The sequence below is a fragment of the Centruroides sculpturatus genome, unplaced genomic scaffold, assembly GCF_000671375.1.
Source record: "Centruroides sculpturatus isolate CEXI.00-Female unplaced genomic scaffold, Cexi_2.0 scaffold195, whole genome shotgun sequence".
Classification (NCBI taxonomy): Eukaryota; Metazoa; Arthropoda; class Arachnida; order Scorpiones; family Buthidae; genus Centruroides; species Centruroides sculpturatus.
The window spans coordinates 423,653-448,464 of NW_019384511.1; the positions used below are offsets into that span (position 1 = coordinate 423,653).

Sequence of the window (24,812 nt, forward strand, 5' to 3'; positions counted from 1 at the left end):
CCCTCGAAAGTTATACTTGGTAGATGTGCCATATTTGTCTCCATACTCCGGACCGAAAGGACATACGACCAACCACTGCCACTTGAACTTCCATCGCCATTAACGAACATGTTAAACGAACGCATATTAGAAATATCCGCATAGAGGTATTTGTACTTTTTAAAGCTTTGTGAACTCCCTCTCAGACTTCACAATCACCAATCACAGGAAGAAAAAACATGAGAAGAGTCTAATATTGTATAGGGGTCTTCTCTGCTTACGGATATGTAAATTGATTAATATGATATACAGGGGCAAGAAATTACTAAGTTGAAGTAGAGAGCATATATTTTAAGTTAAATAAATTAGGATATGATTAAATGTTGCAGCCCGGCATTACGACGATGTTACAATAAATAATTGTTGGTTTGATACTTATAATTATATGAATAATATATTATTTTATGTCAATAAATAAATATATATTGTTAATATAAAATAACCGAATTTAACTCTCACACATGAACGTGAACTATCCTTTTTTGCAACATATTTTCATGCTCAATTTAAATCTTATTTCAAAGTATTACACAGTATATCAATAATAAGATTTACCCAAGTTATTTTTGAACTAATTTAAACTTAAGAGTAAAATTATAAATTAATGAAGTACTTTTAAATATTTAAATGTAAAAATATAAAATGGACTGTTTTGTTATTTTTAAAATTTAAAATGTGTTTTAATTTTCCAGCTTAACAGCTAAATAGATTGAGATTGAAGTTAGAGATAAATAAAAATTATTGTATGAATATGTATTTACTTTTTATTATATTTATCAGCTTAACATTAATTGGCTCTTTTCCGGTTTTCAAGGAAATATTTTTCATCGGTAAAATCAACGAAAGAATAGAAAAAAGTTGCACAGCGAATGGATATTACAATATTTTGTAAAGCATATGTTGAATCGTATACATTATTTCTGAATTGATTCTGCAGTCAAATTCAAGATGAATGGAATAATTCTTGTCTTTGTTTTCGTCGTAGTAATTTCTTTTGCTGATTTCATTACGGCTGAAGATTCCTCCAACTTGAATAAAAGTACAGTTTCTGATAACGTAGAAAAAGCTGCTCGTATTTTAAACGATATTGACAACGGGTTTAAGTATGTTACGAGTAATGTCGCTCGATTGATGCTTCCTCTTATGTTGAAAATTACCCAAGAAGTAAATGTATCTCGCTCGTGCGTAAAAGATGGGATGCATTTTTTGAGAGATTTAAAACAAAATAAAGGCTGGACACTAAAATGTAAGTAAAATAAAATTATTATATTGAAACGAGCGATTATTTATTGCCAAGATACAATATTTAATCATATTTTTAATTTATTTAATTTAAAATAGATACTCTCCACCTCAAATTAGTAGTGTCTTGTCCCTGTACATTATACTTTTCTTTAACCATAGATTCGTGCAGGTAATCTATTAACTTTTGTCAAAAGATTTGAATTGAAATAACGTGACTTTCGGTTTGTATCAGAAATTATACAGATAATAGGGGCCGCCAGCCCCGAAAGGTTTCAAATATTTTCTCCACTTTTATCTATGTAACTCTGTTTTCGAGATTAAGGAGTGACAGCCTGACTGTGAAAATATATAGGTTTACAAATTTTATCAAATTCCATTTGAATAATTATGAAGTAAATATAAGTGAATAGAGAGGTTGTGGAGCAAGTTCAAACGTTACTTGTACATGGCAAGCCAAAATACAAGGTTTACGTTTTAATTGTAACAAGTAAGAAAAAATCGTTGCAGCGCACGTTCACAACATCGCATTGACTCACGCGAAATTTGTTGAAAAAATGGCGGATACATTTAACCTCGAGGGTTAGCAGCGAAGGTAAATAAACAAATTAAACTGTTTTAAAGTATTTATAGTATATTTAATAACACTAAATAATTATTTTTAATTTGCGTGGTGTCTCCTACCGTACGATCGGACGATAGGACTAGGACTACTTCATACTTTTTACTTCATACTGAATTTACATAAGTCACTACTTTCCTCCTTTTGGAGGAAAGTAGTGACTTATGTAAATTTAGAAAATTAATTTTTAGAAAATTTACAAATGTATTACGCTGTTGATAATAGAAGATGCCATGGAAGAACAAACCTACTTTAATTAAGATACATTATGAAGACAAATACGGTATATGTAAATTCTATATCACTTGCTAAAAAATTAAATAATTAAATAATTTCTCGATTAAAATCGTCTGTTTCTTTACAATATCATTCGTAAATGCTTAAATAATCATTATTTTAATAAAATAGGTCATAATTTTAACCCCAAACACACAAAAAAATGAAGAAGTTTAAGCCGATCGTCTACTCGCCATGCTAGACGTAGCGACCTCCTTTATCGACCGTCCAGAATTGCCAGATGACGGCGCTGACGGTCCACCGTTCTCGTTTTGGGCTGAATACGACGGCCACAACCTCTCTATTATCAATAATACAATTAAAATTTTATAGCATATATAAAAACGTTACTTTTGAAATGTTTATAAATACAATTTTATTTAATTATTTGTTTATTTACAAAGATAAACAGAAATTCAGACCTTTTGCTCAATATTAGGTTAAACTACTGAATGAAAAGATACAGTAACAAAAAATATTCAAAATTTTGTAAAATATTTGCACAATTGAGTCTTTTTTGTGTTATGAAAGTAAACTGTCGTTCTATTGTTTGATAAATATTATTCGACAGAAAGCAAATTTAATCTTTTCAGTTGATGGGCATTACAAGACATCATGTTCTCATCTAATTTATACATTGAGGTATATATATGTATACTCTTATTATATTGATGCTTTTTATGATGTTTATAAACATAATAAATTTGTTAGGAATTCCTTTTAATATTAAACATATTAAATGTCGATTAATGCATTAAATAACGTATAAGTTCAATTTAGACATAACAACATGTTAAAATATGTATTAATTAATACGTTTTAATTATTTATTATTTCCTAGTATAAAAAACAAATATTAGTAATTAGAACTTAATTATAGTTAGCTTTTTTATATAAAATGCATTGTTATAAACTTATAAATATAGTAAAAATTAACATTAATATTTATAAAATCATACAGTTCAATTATATTTATATTCATTATTAAATTTTCATTATTTATTTGGAATAATATAATTTTATATATTATATAGCGAAGTTTTCATGTTAAAACATAAAAAAGTAATATTAAAAACACTAATAATATACTTTGTAAAATTAATATTGCATTATTATTTATTAACAATTTTACTTCGTCCATTATCGAATAACGTCAATTTAAAACATAAAATTAGACGAAGTAATTTTTTTCCATTCATTAATATTATAAGATTGTTGATTGTGATAACAGATACGAGCAATTCGCAAAAAATAAAGCCGTTGCCTGCCTTGAAAAACGACATTTATTTATTAGGAAGGTCATGTTAAATTCCAAACATTTTTTATGACTGACTATACGTGTTCCGGTTGCTGATTAAAATACTATATATATTTTTAAATCTTTCGTAGCTTATTACTATATAATTTAATTTTACTAAAGTAAGATTATGTGAAAAATTTTCCAGAAACTTTTTTATGGCATTTAAGTGTTGTTGTATTACATTAATTTTATTTAGTTTAAAGTATAGTGTTAACAATCACTTGATATATGCTATCACTTTATTCAAAAATAAAATTTTAATCATCTTAAATACATATCAAAACTGAAAGTTGATTTTTCTTATATATTGCGTTCGCAAATGCAGAATATGAAAACAGTTTAATGATTATACTTTCTGAATTAACACAAATAAAAAAAAATTATCACCAGAAAGTCGGTTATGTTCGAAGTATGGTGCACTTTGGATATTAAATTACAATAAAAATTAAAAAGCAAATACAAAAATATGACATTCAGTAACCTAAAACTAGTGATGTTTGTTAGCACAGTGAAGTTTCTTCCCCAAACTCGGTCTCGTTGAGTTGGTTTCTGTCACGACCCGATATAGTTTGAATCAGGTTCGTTGAAAGTACACCTCCACGGTGTACTTTCAACGAACCTGATTCAAACTATCCACACTCAAGATAGACAATATTTACAGTTTATTTACAATATATATGTATGGAGTATACAAGTTGGAAAACACAATAAATACAGGATACACAAAGCGTGGTGACTCGCGTACTAGATTAGCTTCCGGGAACTATTAAGCTCTGGAAAGGCTTCAGTCATCCCGTGGAGTGGCTCAACTGCACGATTCTTCCAGTATCAGCAATTTAATACCTGTCCCTGAGATAGTTACCAGAGGAGTTTGCTCTCTCTAAGCTCAGCGGGCTTCCCAAGTGCCTGAGACTACCGTTACCAGTCTCTTGCCCTTCTCTCACCTCTCCCGTTCACTCCGCAATTTAAGGATTTTTTGGACAAAAACTTCGACCAATCAGAAATTCCACTTGCACGAGCAGCTTTCACCCAGATCCGCTTTTCGAATGAAAGTGATGTTTACATTTACGTCCGCTGATATTCCAACCCACTTGTTTACGGCCAGGAGTTCGTCATCGGGCAAGTGGTCTATCACTGGACCATACGTCGATTTAATTAGCGAGGTCAGCGCTTTTTACTTTCCTCTGTTTACAACTTTGTTTACAATGCTTTACAATCACTTCAATATACTTTAAAATAATATTTATGTTTCATTAAAATATTATTGCAAATTAAATCTTATAAATTTTAGTTAAGAGAAAAATCGATTAGAAACATTTTGTTGTTCTAAAATTAACTTTATTAACCTCATTTTGAGATGGTCAATAAACCAATAAACACAAATCGCGGGAGAATTAACAATCATGAATATGTAGCTCAAGAATGCAGAAAATTCGGTGACTTAATTTCAATCAACCCGCTGTGATCTTTATACAAGCCTAAACAATATAAAGATTTATAAACAAAAAAGAGATTAAACAAGCAATCATCCACTAAAATACATTATTGAAAGGCAAAGATGATTTATCAAATTATGCATTTCAGGCTTTCCTCATACATGAAATCACTATAGTGATTAAGATAGGAGAAGAATTACTTGCTTTAAAATGTTTGCATAGAACAATCAATGTTTACTTCATATAGCAAATTTTGAGTTAAAGAGTTTGAATCTAAATATATAAAATTACATATCTTGACTGACTGGGTGACTGATTGATTCATCATCGCCAAGAGCAGGGGTCAACAACCTGCGGCTCTTTGGATGTGAAGCTGCGGCTCTTTAGTTCCATACTCAAATTTTATTTATTTTATAAAAAAAAAACATTTAAAAATTGTTCTGAATCGATTAACGAGGATTAGGCACTGATTCTATCTTTCAGCCACTTGTACTCGCTTTTCACCGCACCCCTCCCCCGTGACACGCGTCGTCACTGTCGTCAGTCCGTCGGAAGCTCTCGAATGACGCCGTCGTCGGATGTTTCTATTATCTAATTTGTTGTGAAAAACACTACTTATATATGAATAAATAGATATTTTTTCTTATGAATAAATAGATTAGTTTTTTTTTTCAAAAAACTTTATTTATGCGAGTACTATTTATTGTTGGCAAGAAAAAATTTTGTGGCTCTTTAAAAACTTTGAAATTTTGTAAATTGTAATTTTGGCTCTTCTGACTCAAAAGGTTGCCGACCCCTGGCCAAGAGCAAACCGCTGAACCTAAAGAGGTGAAATTCGGTACACAGTTACGGTACGACATGAAAATGCACACTAAGAAGGGATTTTTCGAAATTCTCCCGCGGGGAAGAGGGAGAGAATTAAGGCTTATAAAGTCTTAGCTCCGAAAGGCAGTACCAGAAACGTGGTTTACAAAGAGGTACTAGGGTAACTGAAACTCTATTTTTTAGTAAATATTTATACTTTAGGAATTTTCAGATAACGTCATTTATGTTTCGAAAAAAAAATTGAACTCAGATTTATCGTATCTCGGAATCCCATAACGTTTGAAACTTGAATTTAGGTGCATTAGCAGTCCATAATTTGAAACAAACGAAAATCAGTAATTTTACCAAATTAGGAGGGTTATTTCTATCAAATTGCAAAATCGACGCGGGCAAAACCGCGGGTACAGCTAGTCTAATTATATTAGTAAAACCTGAGCGGTAAGCATTCGTGTAATGCACCATTAATGTTTGGCTGTAACAAAGGACAATTAGTATTGACTAAAAAATAATTGAAAAAAACATCAATTGAATACAAATACTTTAATTGTGTGCTACAGTTTTAATCATCAGCAAAATCCGTGTGAAGTTTGCATTGAGTAGCATGGGCGTAGCCAGAGTTTTGTTATAGGGGGGCCTAGTGGAGGCCAACCTGACACAAAATTGAATTATTTCAAATTATTGTTCATTATTGGGCACCGAGCAAGCCGTTCACCTTTTTTTTAGTATTCAAATCTTTTGACGTCACACTATCGGAACCTGTGACCGGTGCTCTATGCGTATACGTTAAATATCGCTTGACTCCTTATTCCACACAGACCCGGAGGTATTGGCCAGCGAGAACGCTAGGTTAGTCCCAGTCTACGAACGCCTATCTGCTGAACTACGGGAACGCTACCGCAGGAAGCTGGATTGGATACTAAGATTTCAGGTACCTAAGGCTAACCAACGCCCCACATTCCCGTTTATCCTTTGGGACGACATCCAACCACCTAACTTCGTTATAGACGTACTTAAATATGGCCCAACCTTCGCACCCCCACCGCCCAAGAATAGAACCAGAGACCTCATTCCGGATATGGAGTACCTTGTAAAAAGCCTCCCAGACACACAGAAGGAATATTACAGATGGTTATCCTCGATAAACATAATTAAAGCTAAGGAACAACAAGAGGTTATAGAGCTCAGAGACAAACTAAGTCGTACTACTAGATGGATGCGAAAGAACGGAATAATTCTTACCAGAGCGGATAAGTCCCGAACACTGGTCCTCATGAAACGCAGTTCGTATCAACACAGCTTAAGAGAGTACATCGGCAATACAATGTGCGAGAAAGAGAAAGATGATATAATCGACAGACTACAAGCTAAGGTTAGACGTCTAGCTGACTCTAAGTTAGCTAAACGCCTGGCACTCCGTGACATAGTAGTCGATTCGCCAGACGTCCCTAGGCTTTTCGCCTATGCTAAGACGCATAAGACAGGCCAACAGTTACGCCCAATTGTGGACAAGGTGAGAGCGCTCACGAGGAAGTTAGAAAAAGCCATACACAACCTTCTGACTCCCCATCTAGAAGACTACCCTTACAACGTGAATAATCCGACCGACCTCATCCGCCTCCTACAGGACCTACCCTCCCCACCAGAGTTCATGACAGTCCTGGGGGTAGTTCAATTGAGGGGTACAAATCCATGTACCCCTCAATAGAACTACCCCCAGCCTTCTGCTCCCTCAGAGATTTTTTGTTTAATACTGTTCAGGACCAGGCACTACACCAACAGGTACTCGAGGTGGCCCATCTGGCATGTTACGACTCCGTGAGTAAATTCGGCGACACTATCTACCGGCAAAAAAAGGGCGTACCGATGGGTAGCCCGCTCTCGGGCGACCTCTGCGAAATGGTCGTCAGGCAGCTGGAGACCAAGGCCCTCTCGCCTTTCCTTCCTAGCATCCTCGTGTATAAACGATATGTTGATGACATCCTCATCTTATGGAAGGAGATACCCGACATAGCATCCTTCGTCAGAACCGTTAACGACAACCCCTTCGGCCTAACAGTCGAGCTGGAACAAGCTAGCACAGAAGAGGTACATTTCCTCGATATCGGAATAAAGATAGTAGGACCCATCATCCAAACAGCCGTATACCACAAGCCCTCATCCACCCCCACGTACATACCAGCTGATTCCTGTGACCCGTTCCCATACAAGGCAGCCGCATTTAGAGCTCTTGTGGAGAGGGCGTTCTCACACTCATCCACCAAGCAAGCCCTGACGAATGAATTAGACCGCATCAAAAAAATAGCAACTGCACACGGCTTCCCGAACATAACGCACCGCTTAATTGAACAGTACCAGCACCGGAAAAGCACCCTAACCGCAGTGACCGCCGCCAACCCGCAACGGGATAACTCGACACGGATCCCCATCACATACAACCCGCACCTCAAGACTATACATAAAAAAATAGCCAAAGAGCACGGGATTCGACTGGCATACAGAAGATGCCCCACGATTTTCCGCATCCTAAGGAACGATAAAGACCCTTCCGATCACACCAGACTCCCCGGTATCTACTCTATCCCGCTCCATGACAATAGACAAAACGCGGAGCTACTGTACATCGGCTCAACCAAACGCTCTTTAAACACCCGCCTACGTGAACACCAAGCAGATATCCGGCACGGGAGACTGACCACAGCCCTGGCCACTTATGCATCTGACCCCGAAATCGAAGTACACTTCGAGAAGGCTACCATTATTGTCAGCACGCCCCACCAGCAGCAACTTAGATGGCTGGAAGCCGCGGCTATCCACAACGCCGACCGGCTAACCACCTGCATTAACCGGAAAGAGGAACTAACATTGTCTCTGGCCTGGCAATCGCTATTGGACGCCAACCCACCGCTTCCTCCCCCCGCCGCACGACCGCACACACCGGAAGAGACCCACCCCCTCGAAACCGACACCCGATGCTAGACAAGAATAATATACACTCCGCCCGGGGAATTCTTTCAGTTGACCTGAAGAAGAGCGATTAGAACGCTCGAAAACGTTTGTCAAGCGATATTTAACGTATACGCATAGAGCACCGGTCACAGTTTCCTATAGTGTGACGTCATTTTCATCCCGGTGCTGTGGATAGAATATTTTCTGCATTCAAATCTTTTATTTTAGCTTTAGGTGTTTACAAATCGACTCAACACTTTTTCGGCTGTGATTTCCTGTGGGGGGAGCACCAGGTTCCCTGGGAGGGGCAGTGCCTACCCAGGCTCCCGTCTCGCTACGCCCATGGTAGCGATTGTTAATGTGAGACACGTTGTAACAAAATCTGTTAATACTATGAAAAGTAAAGGTAGGGTTAACAGACATTTTAAAAAAATTTTTGAAACATATTGAAGAATAATATAATGTCGAGTTGTTTCATGGTGAGCTTTTGTGAAGAGACATACATACTTTTGTGAACTGAGGGAAGAAACAAAAATGCACTAGGAGGTACTGTACCGTATGTACTGTACAGTACATCCTAGTATTTACAAATACTGGAATGTATATATGGTAGTTTGTTTTTAATATTAATATTTTTGTGCTTGGTAGTTACACATGCGTGCCCACCAGTGGCCGAGTGGTCTTCGTACCCTAAACACTGGGAGTTCGGTCGTGGGTTCGCGCCGCGATCGGACAGGCTGGCTGCTTGGAGTTTTCCGGGTTTTCTCCTTGCCAATAACGACTAAATAGGAGGCCAGTTCCCCATAAAAGTCCTCCCGGAAGGCATTAGTTCCCCTCGCGTAACATCGCGCCCCAGAGAAGGCAACGGGAAACCACTCTGGGTAGTAACTTTCCCTAGTATACACCTTGGCGGATTACAAACCTACGCCAGGTGTCGCCGACGTCAGGAATCTGATATGGCACCAAGAAGAGAGAGTTACACATGTACAGAAAATGTGTATGTATATATTACCTTTCTGATCTGCTACAGAGGGAAAGTATGGCCATCGGTCAAATATTGATTCCATTAGAGTTTTTTTTTGTTTTTGGACTCAGGATTATGCATCATCGAGAATTGTGAAAAAATTCAGGGTTTTCTTCTGTATATATGGATGTTGATGTGGCACGAGTTTGTTCTCTTTTTTAGAGCATTAATGACTTTGCTTTTTTCGAAAATTTCTGAAATTTTGCAAGGAGGTTTACGTATTAAGTTGATTGACACTGATAAATTTTGGTGGTGAAAAGTTGAAGGAGTGAGAAGATAAAGGAGAGTTTCATATCTTGAGTAAGATTGGAATTAATGAGATGTTAATTGTCATTAGCATTTCAATTTTTATAAAATGCATTCTTTTCACAAAATTAATCTGTTTTTGGTAATTTTTAATAATTAGGTATGTAAAAGTTTTTATTAATAAAATATCACAAGAGATGGCGCAACATACGTAGTTTTAAAATTTGCCTGGAAAGTTAAGCAACTCTTTGTTGTATTTTTCTATACAGTATTTAAATAAAATAGTTTTTTCTCAATTACTTTAGTTTATTATTAATATACACTTGAATTGCATTTGCTTTTACACAAATATTATTTAGTCTATATCTTTTATGAAAAAAGATTCTGATTTTATTAATTCTTTCGCATAAAATCATTTAGGTTAGGTTTTCATCTTGGAGTATTTTACTGTTATTATTTATTGTAAAATCTCAGTTATTGTTAAGCGATTAAATTTATTAGAATTTTTTAAACTTAAAAAATAATAACCCATGAAAAACATAAAATTTTATTTGCTAAATAATTTATGCTTTTTAACGTTAATATCTTTACAGTATATCAGAGAAAGCATTAGTAAAAGAAAGAAATATTCTCTATTAGTTTCACGTACAATGCATTATAAAAATGTAAAACTTAATGCAACTTTTATACAACATTTCTGTTTTGAAAATTATCTGAACAGTTAAAAATAACAATAAGTTTATAACTGAATAACAAAAATTATAACACGAATTTTTCAGTGATCGATTCATTTGGAAAACCATTGGGATTATTTAGAGGAAAATACTGGTACCACGGAGATTACGATCAATGTTTGAATATCGAAGTTAAAGACGATAAAATAAGCAAAAGAGATAAAAGTATAAACACGATTTATGGGAAATTTTGTTCATTAACTTTTGGAGTTAATTCGTATAATTTTAATGACGTGCCAGAAGATAATAAAACTAGAAAAGTCTTTACATTGTTCAGAGATTTTGTGGTAAGTATTGATATAATAATCCCAAATTATACAGGTCAACTGGTATAAGTTTTATATTTCAGAAACCGTTTCCGGTGAGTATAATGATTAAAATGGCAAAGTATTTGAAAATTGTACGTCGTATGGATATTTGCATACCGAGTAAATGTAGTCGAGAAGATGTACAAAATATTCTTCAATGGGGTAAGTAAATTTAGATATCGTATTTATTCAAATAGAAAGTGCTTTCCAGTAGTAAACGACCGGTAATAAACGGTGCATTGTGAAATGAAAAAAAGTATACCTAGAACATTATTGTATAGAATTAGTTAGCATCCCTTAAAGTTTTAAATAAAATACCAAAATCTACTTTATCGTTTAAATAACCGTGTATATATATATTAGGCTGAAGAAATGTTTTTGAACGAACAGTTTTATGATTTTTTGGCAGATTAAAGCGAATTAGAAATTTTAAAGGGTGAGTTAACAGAAGTGCAATAAGCATTCTGCTTTCGGAACCGATGATCCGTCCTGCAGTTATCAAATTTAACATTAGCGATTAAATTCGAACCATTAAGATTCTGCACACTTTAATATTAAGTTTACTTTATTGTTATCTCTGTACTTTCTGTACAAAGAATGTACAAAGAATACGCAAATTATGAGCTCTGGCAGAAGTAAATTTTCTACGTATTCACTGATGATTTTTTAACTATTGCATCAACATTGACTTGTGACTTCGATATTATATGCCACATATTCTCTTCTTAACCAGAAGTACATGTGTTGTGTTGGATTTTCCGCCTTTACCATAGTATCAAAACTTATGTAATGCAGTTTTGTAGTTGATATTGAAACAGTGAATGTATTTCAAGTAATCCAGACTACAAGTATTTTGATAAACATTAATCAATCAATCAGAATCCTTCACAGTCTTTTTGCAGTTGTTCATAGGTTTTCGTTTGTCACCACGTAGTCATTTTTATACACGAGGTCATTATGTTCCGAAACAAATGAGCGCCCGTTAGACAGGAGAATTCTAAATAAAAAAGGAATGTATACGTATGATAGTATTTAACGTTATATACTATATTGCATAGTTCCTGTAGTTCGTAGGGGAAGTACGGACAAAATGACATACGGTTTTGTTTTAGGTTCATAACTCTTTATTGGTAAATCACAGCACTGCCATATACTACACCAATTATCTTTGGTTCTTTACCTATGAAATATACTAAACATTTACAATATTAAAATAATAGGAAAAAAAATATTGTTAGTTTAATCGAGATAATCCACTATGGACAAAATGACACATTACGTAAGGACAAAATGACATACACGTAAAAACTATAAAATTACTGACAAAGTTTACAAAAGAAACGCTTGGCTCTTTTAGAAACATCAGTGCAAGAAGCATGAGCCCAACGGAAACAATTTAAGCACCGTAACCAGTCTTCTCCAGGCTTAGATCGGGAAAAAAGATCATCGCAATATATGCATGGACAGTCTTCTTCATCATCATGACAGTTATTAGGAAAATTTTCTTTTTCAAATAACTCTTTAGCAATGTTACGTCTCTTTCTCTCTGGCGGAGCTTTGGACTCATTTTTTGATTTAATTGCCTTCATATTAGGAGTAGAAGTTAAAACTAAAGAGATTTGTCGAGTCTTTGGTTTACGTTTTCCTTGACCACTTATAAAACGTCCTTTTGGGACTGGAGAAATCTCCTCAATAGACACAGCAAGAGTAGAGGACGATTGATGTTTTTTAGTAGCAGCAGATGAATGATATTCAATTGAATGAGTTAAAAAAAGTTCTTGCTCAGTGTTTTCTGATGGAACCTGAGATGAATTATCGGCTTGTTGTTCGGTTGGTGCTTTTATTTCAGCTCTATTATTGTCGTTAGGTGTGATGGCACGGGATCTCTGTAGCTGATATTGAGATAGCTGATAGTGTAGTTGCAGCAACATCGTACGATCAGCAGACGTCCGATAGCGCTGCTAAGCGCCAATTGGTGGATTTACATTCGTTTCAATCCTTAAATAAAGGATTGAATTTAGGTAGGAATTTGAGTTCGCCTAAGACATCAAGGAACTCTAAGGAACTCGGGTTGATCAGACGTCATCGAAGTACGTCGGAGTGCATCTTAACTCCATCAATTAAATCAGCGGACCTGCTGAAGAAGTTCCTTCGTCTTGCCAACTTGTTAATAATGTGAAAGATAATAAGTTTGTAAATAATATGTAAGAAAGGAAATAAAGTTTTATACTACAGTAGAGCCTCGATTATCCGACCCAATTGGGGACTGAGGTTGGTCGGATAATTGAAAAGTCGGATAACCGAAAAGTATGAAAAAATCCATTATTAGTGTAGTATATTATTATATCCCATGTAATTATTATATCAGTATATCGCTATTAACCTACTTCGCGTTGAATTTTCATCGATGTTAAGCCTAACGAAAATTTTTTAAAATAATAATCGTCGCTATTGTATCGTTAAAAATTAGAAAATTAAGCGTCGTTTAAATACTGGCTCCCTTTCATGGTCGAATGAGTGTTGCCAGCTAAAACACGTAAAAATAATATTAAAGTAGCCGAGACATAGCCAAATATTGTAGCGCCACATCACTAGCGGACATTTGAAATTTGCCGACTAGGACGGTCGGTTAACCGAGGTGGCGGTTAATCGGGGGTCGGATAATCGAGGCTCTACTGTAAAATTTCTTTTAAACAATAACGAAAGCCTTTTTTCAAAGCCATTTTTTATAATTAATAAAACGTTAAGAGGTTAAGCTAAGTTCCTTGACTAAGCTCTTATGGATTAAATGACAGGTATGTCATTATGTCCGTTGCCTATGTATGTCGTTTTGTCCATATAACGTTATAAAAAAACAAAATTATAAAATAAATACAAAGATGTTATTTTTAATGGAAAAAGTTATTTAAGTGCAACAACAACTCCTTGAGGGTTGAAATAAATGCTACACAAATACATAAATTAGTAAAAAACTTGCCATCTGTACAAAAAAACTTGTTGCGAGGAAAAAAACTCATAACGTATCATTTCTTGTCGTCGGCCATGACACCTGGGCCAATCAGAGGAGTGCGTTCACATTTTGACAGGTTAGTAAAAGCCGCTCGTATAACATGGTGTCATGATCAGTTGTGCGCTTGAGACCGCCAAATTCAAATTATGGTGCCAATGTCATTTTGTATGTATATGTCATTTTGTCCGTATTTCCCCTACTTATTAATATGTATTGGCATCATTTAAACTACATATATATTTAGTTTAGGTGATGCTATTTAGAGTTATAAGAGATGTATCAAACAAACTCTATACGTGGACGTTGTCGTGTATGAAATAATTTTCAAAATTATATCACAGGTAATATTTAAAGCCTGCACAATATTAATCTTATAACAATTATATGCTGTTATTTAATTCCGATAGTTCCGATAATTTATGTGATTAATAATTACAGCTGTGAAAGAGCCTTACAGAGCAGAAGTTAAATTCTGCAAAGTGAAAGACGAGAAGGTTCGCTTTACTACAAGTCAAATAATTTGCATGTAAGTGCTTGTAATGTTTAATTTTTATAAAAACATTTCACAAAATTTTAACATAAGTTTATTGTAAATGAATATTGCAGCATTATTTAGATATGCAATTAATCATAGAAAACTTCATATCAATATGTATATTATTTTAACTTATTTGCCAATAAATTTGCAAAAAGTATAAAACTTATAAATAAAAATTCGAAATTGTTCTACTCAGAAATGTAGAGTAATTATTAGAAAAATATGATTTAAAATACAAGTAGTTTAATAACGCATATTTTTAAATACTTTAGTAAATAAATTAAGATTCATAATTAATTTTTATAAATAGTGTAAGAAGTAGAAATGTTTTGTTTGTTTTTTAACTTGTCAAATAAGCAAAACTACTGAAAACTGTTACCGATTCCACATTTATACATAAATAAGAGGTCAGCGCGTGGAACTTTTCTGGTGTATCTTATGTCCAAAACATCCAAATAGAAATACTCTTCTTGATGAATTTCTCTATCAAAACACGCTAAAAAAACTTGTACTGCGACCATGCTTTACTTCATCAAATATTTAATTATAGATTAATTTCGTTTATTATAGCGTTTATTCGCTTTAAAAAAACCAAATGAAAATTTTATTAATATTCATTCATAAAATTAATTAGTAATATTTAAAAATTAGTTAGTAATATTTATTAGTAATAAAAAACTGACTTCTATTTATAGAATCGGCATCATCATCTTTATCATTTGTGTTTTTACTGGAACAATTCTACACACTCTGTTAACGCTGAATATAATAAATGTTCTCAACTGTAAAGGTATGACCATATGTAATTTCTAATTGTATTTGTAATGAAAAACGCTATCGTAACGGCGAATTTTATGCAATTAATAAAAATTTTAGTGGTAATCGTTTTGTGAATTAAAATTAAGATTATGAAGTATCCGTCAACTATGAAAATAGCAACAATTGAAAAGGAAAGAATTGGGTCCAGACTAAATTGTGATTATCCATACTAACACCTTGCTTTTACACAGTATAAAAATTTGTATGAAACTGTTTAATAATGTAAAATTTTTTCATGATTATTTCATTTTTTACGGTAGAGAACTATGAAATTTTATTCGAACAATATAACCTATAGGGAATGTTACCTGCTTAAAATCAGTGATGCCAGATCCTTCATTAGGCAGAATAACAATTGAAGGAATGATTAGAAAAGTAGTATCAGTAACAAACTAGTTTTCTCTATTAAATATACAAAAAATATTAATTTAGAAATAAAAGAGTAATAAATTTCAGTAAAACAAAGTGAATATACCTGTTTATTTGTTTTTAATGAAACTGTGTTTTTTCTTTGCTACTTTTTCTTACGCACTACAATGTGGTATAATGAGGCAATAGACTATCAATATGATATTTAATAAAATGGATTTATTGATAGCCTAGTGCCTTATTATACCACCTCAGTTTGTGTAAGTGATAGTTATTTAATTTTTTTAAATATTCGTTTTATGCATTGTTAATTTTTTAGTTATATATTCGAGATAAATGATGTGCCCCCCAACCTGCTTTTCTATCGAACACCTCAGTACGTAATGTTAGTAATATTTACATAGAAAAATATTGTGGAATTTAACAATATTGTTAGAACCTATAGCAAAATACCGATATAACAATTCGTCTTCTTGATTGGGTGATTTAAATTTCTTTATTGTAAAATAATGAAACATATTCCTTTCTGCGACCTATTTTCACTCATTTTTCTGATAGTCACTTCGACACAAAATTTCTTTTTTTTTTCTTCACACTTTCTGATTCCTATTTTGCTTATGAAGAGCTTATGGAATATTGGTATACTGCTGGTAAGATCATCTTACTGCAGTACTTCTTTTGTTGGGAGCTTCTACCAGCAGAATGTATTGTCCATTCCACGTTTAAAGTAAAGAAGTTCTATTATATACAGTATAAATATTTATAATTTTGCAGATATTTTTATAAAAATAATATTATATAAATTTCTGGTAAAGTTTTCTGGGTTTGCTTTACGTCGATAACGCCTAAATAAGGGCAATTTCCTTTAAAATATCTCACTTAAGGCACATTCCCCGAATGGTAAATTGCCCTCATGATGCGTTCCAGTATCTAAACCAAAGCAAACTATAAAGAGTTTCAAAATATAATTGTTTAAAGAAATTCATTATGTTTCACATTATTAATTGTATTTTACAGATACATTATACGTATTAAATATTTATGCATTTTTATTTTAATTTGTAATATTACATTATTATTGTACTTATTATTAAGTTCTGAAAATGATTTGTCTTTACTATTTAGGCCACATTCTGCATAATTTTGTTTCACTTTCATTAATTACGTCGACTCGAAAACTCTTCAGTATGGATTTCGATAGAAAGACACGATTCTTATGTGGAATAAAATTCTTACTTGTCTGTTTGGTGGTATTTTGTCATATGATCACTTATACGACATTTACATATACAACGACAGGTAAGTCAAAATAATTTGTAATATTTATAGACAATTTACAATGATTGAGTTTCTAATTCTTGCTGAATTGTCAATTACATTTCATATAGTAGTATTTTGATTAAAATCAGTAAATATTTCTTAAAATAATTATCTCTTATTTTTGGGCTAGAAATGTGTTTAATGTTACTAGTGTTTTAATTATTCGATGGATTTTCGTTTTAAATTAAAACGAAAAAGCGACCGAATAGTTATAGATCGAAAATATAACATTTTAATGTTATATTTTTGATTTATAATTATACAGTACTATTGCTTTGGTAACTTTTTACATGTATTTCATTCCTTGCATACTCATTGATACAATCGTTTTATGTTCTGGAACACTAGTCTCCTTTTTTTCTAATAGAAGAAAATTTCTTTCTACAGTACGTTGATTGTCTATAGCAGGGGGTGTCCAACCTTTTTGTTTCTCTGGGACGCATTAGAAGAAGTCAGGGAGTTTTGGGCCCGAAGTACATATAATATATACTTGTTTCCCAATATAGAAGTATATTTAAGGATTAACGTGTCTAGATTATAATAACTTAATAAGTATTAAATCTTTATCAGGAAAAAGGATATTTTAAAAGATTACTTCTACAGACACTTTCAATTTTTACTTAGAAATAGATAAATTCATTTATTATAAAAGAGACAAACGGAAATTTATTTGAAAAACACAAATATTTGTTATATTTAGGTCTCTAACTAAGAAAAAGCGACGAAACACCATTTTAAAGTGCATTTTCATTCAACTAATACAGTATATTTATAAATAAAATGTAACCCAAGAAGTAGCCAATGCACCAAATGATAATTTCTACCTCAAACAAAAAAAGTAGCTACACTTGGCGCAATGTAGCCAAATCTTGCAACGTTGGAAGAAATACTATTATTAAATAAAGCTGGAGTTGTGACTCATAGGATTATAGACCCAAATGCGGAGAAAGGAGAAAAGATAAAGAAGTGGAAAATTAAGGGTCAATATTTGCATAACAGAACATCTATTTAATTTCTCTCACTACTTTTTATATTTTGTCTTTTCTCACCTTTCTGTCCTTTTCCCAAATTTGGGTCTATAATTCTTTAAGTCACAACTCCAGCTTTATTTAGTAATCCTTCCTCATTCACACAAGTATTTGAAAATATTTTTTTTCCACTCAAAAATAAAATGTGAATAAAGGTTTACGATAGTGATGTAACGAATATTCGGTTACTATTCGATATTCGGCCGAATACCGAATACCTAAAAACAGGAGTAAGAAATAGCAAAAACTCAGTAAATTAATCATTTTGGTATTTACATTTAATGTTATCGGGTTAGTGTTGTTTGTTTATATTTATTTATAACTTATAACATGCACAAAATAAAAAAGAACATAATATTAGTCACACGTATTCACGATTTATAATTACAAAGATCAACACACGTACACACTTATTTGTTCGAGAATCGTCGCACATCTGAGGGTCTGACCCTGCCTATCCTTCTTTTTAAGCGCTCGTCTTTGATCTTCCCTTTCTCTTTCCACTATCGCTCTAATCCACGTATGCTTATGCATACATCATAATACGCGCTCACGATACTTTCGATTCGTCACTTTTCCGTCGTTGTTTTTCCATTTTATAATTGCGTGACTCATAGCCTGGTGATAACGTAGAAAAGAGACAGATAGGATGTCGGTATAAGTCAAAGTTATGACTTCACAGATTCGAGACAGCTTGGTAGCCCGAACGACCCCAGGCTTTCGCCCGTGACTTTCATTACAAGCATTTAGCTTTCCGAAGTCGATGACAACAATTGATTCGCATTGACGGGCGCGAATTTCGTGCCAATAAGCTGCCTCGACTTGTTCGATTATGTTATCAACTAAATTTCATATTTATTTTCACATTTTCACTTCGCGGTTCTTCTCTGTTCTTTTTCCGTTATTTACACGTGTAGGTCATTTCATTGTTATTCACATTTGATATCATCACCTATCACATACTGCCATGACGCTCATGTCTGTCCGCTACAACTGTCAAGAATTAACGCGATTGACGAAGCGTAGTGACAGCGGGCCAATAGAGAGCAGGGTCCTTGCCATAATGCGCTTTGTACGCCAATTTTCGTACGTGCGTTAATCAAGCCGAATAGTTTGGCCGAATATTCGGTATTCGGCCTAAGGCCGAATATACTATTCTTTGCAACACTAGTTTACGACTTTGTGAAACTTCTTTTTTGAGTTTATGCTGTTGAAATAAATGAATAACAAAGTAACTAAAACATTTGTCGGTTTTGTTTACACGTTTATTGGACCGCGGGTTGGACACCTCTGGTCTATAGTATTGTTTAATTTAAATCACAATTTTTTCTATCTTTGTTCATTTAATAAAAGATACCGAAAAACGAAATAGTTTTCATATGTAATACCTGTATTAAACTTTGGAGTGTAAAAACTTCTTAATATAGTATGACGCTGTATATTCAAGTTATATATATATTGTCAATTTAATCCAAAAAGTCTTTTTTGGTTCACGGTCTTACAACACTTCCGGTTAGAAAATTAAGACATTATTCCACAAATAAAAAATATTATGCTCAAACATGCAGTTCGGAAAATTGAACGAAAGATAATATTTTTTGTTATCAGCTTAAATAAAAAATATGGAATTATTTCAAGTACCAAATATTGAGAAAGATATTTACAAAAAGAATTTTCAAATAACACATTGAAATAAAAAAACAACCAAAAGATAATTCAATTAATATTTTAGAGGGCATGACAATCAACTCTCAATGGTAACAGTTAATAGATGGCGCTTCGACACGTAGAATATAAAAATATATCAGTTTAGGATATGTTGCATTGACCCTGAACACTGGGAATTCGGTCGTGGGTTCGCGACGCGCTCGGACAGGCTGGCTGGATAGAATTTTCCGGGATTTCTATACGTCATTTGACGCTTGAATAGGGGCCAGTTTCCCATAAAAGTTCTCCCTGAAGGGGCATTATTTTCCCCGTGCGCGTATGGCCTTTCCATCTATAAGGCCGGCTCATCGAACGCCTAGCGTTCAAGACCGCGTAGTATATAGCGTATATGTTCTGAACACTCTATATCAACGAAGCATCGAAACCTATGTTTCATTGTAAAACTCGAGTTTTGTATGTTGGGAAAAATTATTGTTTAGTGAATATATGCAAACAGAGAATATCAATTGTAAGTAAAATACATGTTTTTACTATTTAATGGTTTTGAAATTGTACTATATTTTAAATAATGTAATATACACTTATACAGTACTTTAACTAGAAGAACTGATGCTCAGTTACTTTTATTGTAAGAAAAGGAAAATAAAATAGAATACATAAATACTGGATAAATTTAAAGTAAAGTAAAATTTAAATTTTAGTGTATCTTTATGTTTTATGTCATTATAATTTATATTTTTTTACGATATCGTGGTCTTTTAATGTATATTTATGGAAAAATAAATGTGAAAATGGAATTATTGTCGTTTTTCTATGAAACATGTAAGTTGTTGTTGTAAAAGTTTTTTTACAATATATGAATAATGTCGGGTTCGTAATTATACTGTTGTTGTTTTTAACAGCAATGAAGAGGGATTGTAGATTAATTAACAATCAATCCGAAATGCATTTGTTAGCCTGTGTTCAATTTGTGCAATATAGTCTTAATTTTCTAACAGCAAGTGCTGTGAGACCGTCAACCAAAAAAGATTTTTTTGGATTAAAGTGACGACTATATATATACATACAGTAATACTTCGACTTCCGCTACCCCCGACTTACGCGAACCCGGAGTTACGCGATTTTCAAATCTTGTTGATTCGTCTTTTGTTTGAGCGCCACGCAACTCTCGATTACTCACTCCTCCACACCATTGCTCAGCTTACATATTCGGACGTGTCGCGCGGAATCGACACACAGCTACAATTTATTTTGTGTTATTTTTTTCTGTGTTTGTTATATCTACAGAGACTTCAGAGACAATATGTGGTGATTTCTTGTAACCGTGAACGAATCAAAAAACGAGATAAGATTAACGAGAACATTTATTAGCTTACATACATCCGATTTGGATTTTACACAAATTGCAAAATTATACCCCGACTTACGCGGTTATCGCTCGGTCCCACCTATCGCGTAAGTTCGGGGTATTACTGTATACAGTAGACCCCCACTACCCTATAACGCTTAGATACGTTCCACGTTATTCGAATATTACGTTGTAGGAATCATTAAATACATGAGCCGATCCCAGCCCGACACGTGTGAAGTTTAGGGACTACGGCTGTTTGAAAGATTTTCTTCCATAAAATTAATCGATTCTAGACTAATTCAACTCAACATTTCCAAAACACGTATAATTTTTTGGGAATAATCCGTATAAACTATGCTATAAACAAAAAATTGTAAGATTACTTACCGAGTGTGCACCGTTCGACTACGCCGTTGCTCAAGCTTGTTTTCGTCGCGGAACTGCGCACGAAACGGCGGCCGCGATTTCTGATAACGAATTTTTCGCAGAAAAATAACTTGACCTTTGGAGACGTCATTAATATAAATAATTTTTATGGCCGTTGAATAAGTAATGTTTCTTTCACAAGAAATGTATAAAATTACAGTGCAGTACTGTATTAGACTTACATACCTAATTTATATACTGTACAGACAATAATAAACTCAACTTACTAGCCTATACTCTCCGTAGCGTGGCACTAGACGGCGGAAATTATATACTATATATTTATAATAAAGTTACAATAAATTAAGTTAATATATAATTATATATACAGTGCCTAATTTATATATACTTAATATATAATTATATGTACAGTACCTGATTTATATATAATTTATTATCGCCTGTACAGCATTATATATAAACTCAATTTAGCCGCCTAAACTCTCTGTAGCGTGGCGCTGGTCGGCGGAAAGTAGTTCTGCTGCTCGTTCACTATTGGTCCAGATTCGACCAATCTTGTCGCGACAGGAGTCGGCGACGACGTTTTACGAGTCACTTTATACGAATACTGCTACAATTTTTTCGCTACCTTATAGGAATTTCTGTTATAGGAAACCACGTTATAGAGGGGTCGACTGTATATGTATGTTAGGACCGAAATCGCTCATTGAGCGAAAGAAAAGGCCACAACGCGTTGTGGTCTTTTCAAAACGGCCACGAAACGAAATTCGCGTCGTGACATTTATGATATTTGTCAACTACGGTGATTAGAGTTGTCTTCACCGAACGCGAGATTTTTGAATTTGACATCATCATTGACAATAGAGGCATACAACTTAGGGGCTGTACTGTACATAAGGCAGAAAATCCAGTTACACAACAAACGAAAAATTATAAACTTAAAATATTATACTTTTCCTTTAGACGGTAAACAAAAAATAGAATATTGCACATAAGCTGGCCTTGAAACATTGAGAAATGCAAAATAGCGAGGATTTTTTCTGATGTATGAATGTTAGTGTTTGTGTGAAGATACGATTTCGTTCACCTTTTTGAAGTTTAGCTTCTGTGCTTTTTGTTGAAAATTTCTGAAAATTTTCAGAGATTTCTGTATTAGGGAATCAATACTGTTAAATTTTGCTGGTTAACGATTAATGGGGTGGGGACATAAACAGGATCGTGTGTGATATCTCGAGTAGAGTCGCACTTAATAACGATTTTACTGGTTTTTAGAAATTACAATTTACTTTTGAAAAAAACACATCCCTACTCTCAAAATTAAGGATTTTGCCATTTTATGATAAACAAAAATATAAGAAAATTTTTTAGTAAACTATCATAACAGTTAATGCACCAATATTTTAAATGATTTTGGGAAAGTTAAGCAACTCGTTGATAGATATTTTAAAATATGTTTTATACGCTAAAAATTAAAGAAATATGGGTTTTATTTATTCTAGTAACTATTTCTGTTGACACATCGTAGCGTTGTACAGTTTAAATAATAATCCATTTAAATTTTTACTAATTAAAAATAGCGTAAAAAAGAAACTTTTTCAAACAAATTCATTTAAATTAGATTAAGTTTCATATCTTATTTATCTGTAAAAATTAACTTAATTTATATTACAGAAATACATTTTTCGTAAAATATTCTAACTGGTTCGTGTGGTTCTATATTTTCTGTGTTAAATAACTTCTTATATTGACGTAAACAAAATCGACTTAATTTACTATTTTAAGTGGAAAACATTTGTTATATCCATAAAATATTAGAATATTTGAACTGATCAATTATTCTTTGTATATATTTTAGAACAATTGTACGACTTTTCAATTCTGTCGACTAATGCTTCTCTAGAGATTATGTCTCAAGGATTATCTATGATTGAAATATACTTTTTTCTGAGGTGAGTGCATGATTTTACTTTCATATGTTAAGTTATATAAAATAAATATTCTGTGATAATTAATTAATTTCTTATTACTATAAAGTTGATATCTTTGAAACTTGGGGATTTGCAAAGACAAGGGGGAGTTATTTGCGTACGTCATAGCTCCTGCATGTAAAATATGCAAGATTTTTACACATTGTACTATATTTGAAAAAATAATCGTGATTGTTCTATTAGTTCAATAAGTTATAAGTTACAAATACGTTAGCCGTTCACAGCCCGGCACACGTATTTGTAAAATCTAAATGACTCGTACAACATGGAATTCATATAAAACGGAATAATCAACAGTGTTATAGGGGAGGGTCGAGTGTATAAATATACTATTTAGTTTAGAGTGTAAAGCCTTGTACTGTACACGAGGGATTTTTTTACGTATTATTCCTCTGCATTTGAGAATAATTAAAAACTGAAGTAAAATTGAAATTAAGTGCATGCCGCTTTTAGATTGTACAATACCTGCGTACTAAATTGTCAGATTACTATACTGTGCTAGTATTTACACTTACCTGTTTTACATGTTTTAAATGAATTATATGAAAGTAAAAGTTCAATTTAAAAATTTGTGATTCCTTTTCAATTTGTTTTCAAAAAATAACACTTTGTTTAAAGTATTTTTATTAAAATTCTAAAAGTAGATTATATTAAGTGTGTATTAATAAAATTGTATGTAGTGGTTTTCTAACATTCTATCTGCAACGAATGGATGAAAAAAGACCTGCATTATACTACTTAATGTTTCTAATCAAGCAATACATCAGGTTAATGGTTATTTTATCTCTTTGTTTTAATAACTTTTTATGTATTATTGAAATGTTATTCATTTTATATTAAAGAATGACTTTTCCTTCGCTTTGCTTATTGGCTTTTTTCATACTTCTGCCTCTTTGTGGCGAAGGACCACACTGGGATCTCGTATATAAAGAAGCGGAAAACGTTGAGAAATACTGGTGGAGATATATCCTTCAAATTCAGAATTTCTACTACAATAGCATATCTGTAAACTGCTGAGTACTTTTGTTTTTAAAATGAAATTTTATTAAATTATACTAAAAAAGTAATTTGCTTCTTGCAGTATTCTCTACACACATGGTTCCTGAATGTGTTGATGCAATTAACTGTAATTTTAGTTCCTTTGTTATACATTAAAGATAGGTAAGGAGAAATGTAACTTATTTTATTTTCTAATATTTTATGCTTATTTCCTTAATTAATAGTTTTTTTTTTATCTGTGTAACTACTATAAAATAAAGTTTATATTCTTATAGCATATGCTAAATTTCATGGCATGCATATAAATATGTATTATTATTCAAATTTTAACAGAACT

The 24,812-nt window shown here is 33.0% G+C and overlaps 1 protein-coding gene across 1 annotated transcript in view; it reads left to right on the forward strand.

Moving 5' to 3' along the window:
- Nucleotides 1-737: 737 nt before the first annotated feature.
- Nucleotides 738-24,812, forward strand: part of LOC111622409 (nose resistant to fluoxetine protein 6-like) — a 38,047-nt gene continuing 13,972 nt past the window's right edge. The window contains exons 1-10 of the mRNA XM_023364787.1: nucleotides 738-1,285; nucleotides 10,736-10,977; nucleotides 11,040-11,160; nucleotides 14,447-14,534; nucleotides 15,242-15,336; nucleotides 16,860-17,033; nucleotides 23,344-23,437; nucleotides 24,157-24,243; nucleotides 24,319-24,481; nucleotides 24,558-24,637. Coding sequence (XP_023220555.1) covers nucleotides 988-1,285; nucleotides 10,736-10,977; nucleotides 11,040-11,160; nucleotides 14,447-14,534; nucleotides 15,242-15,336; nucleotides 16,860-17,033; nucleotides 23,344-23,437; nucleotides 24,157-24,243; nucleotides 24,319-24,481; nucleotides 24,558-24,637 — 1,442 coding nt within the window. The 5' untranslated portion in view covers nucleotides 738-987. The remainder of the gene's footprint in view (nucleotides 1,286-10,735; nucleotides 10,978-11,039; nucleotides 11,161-14,446; nucleotides 14,535-15,241; nucleotides 15,337-16,859; nucleotides 17,034-23,343; nucleotides 23,438-24,156; nucleotides 24,244-24,318; nucleotides 24,482-24,557; nucleotides 24,638-24,812) is intronic.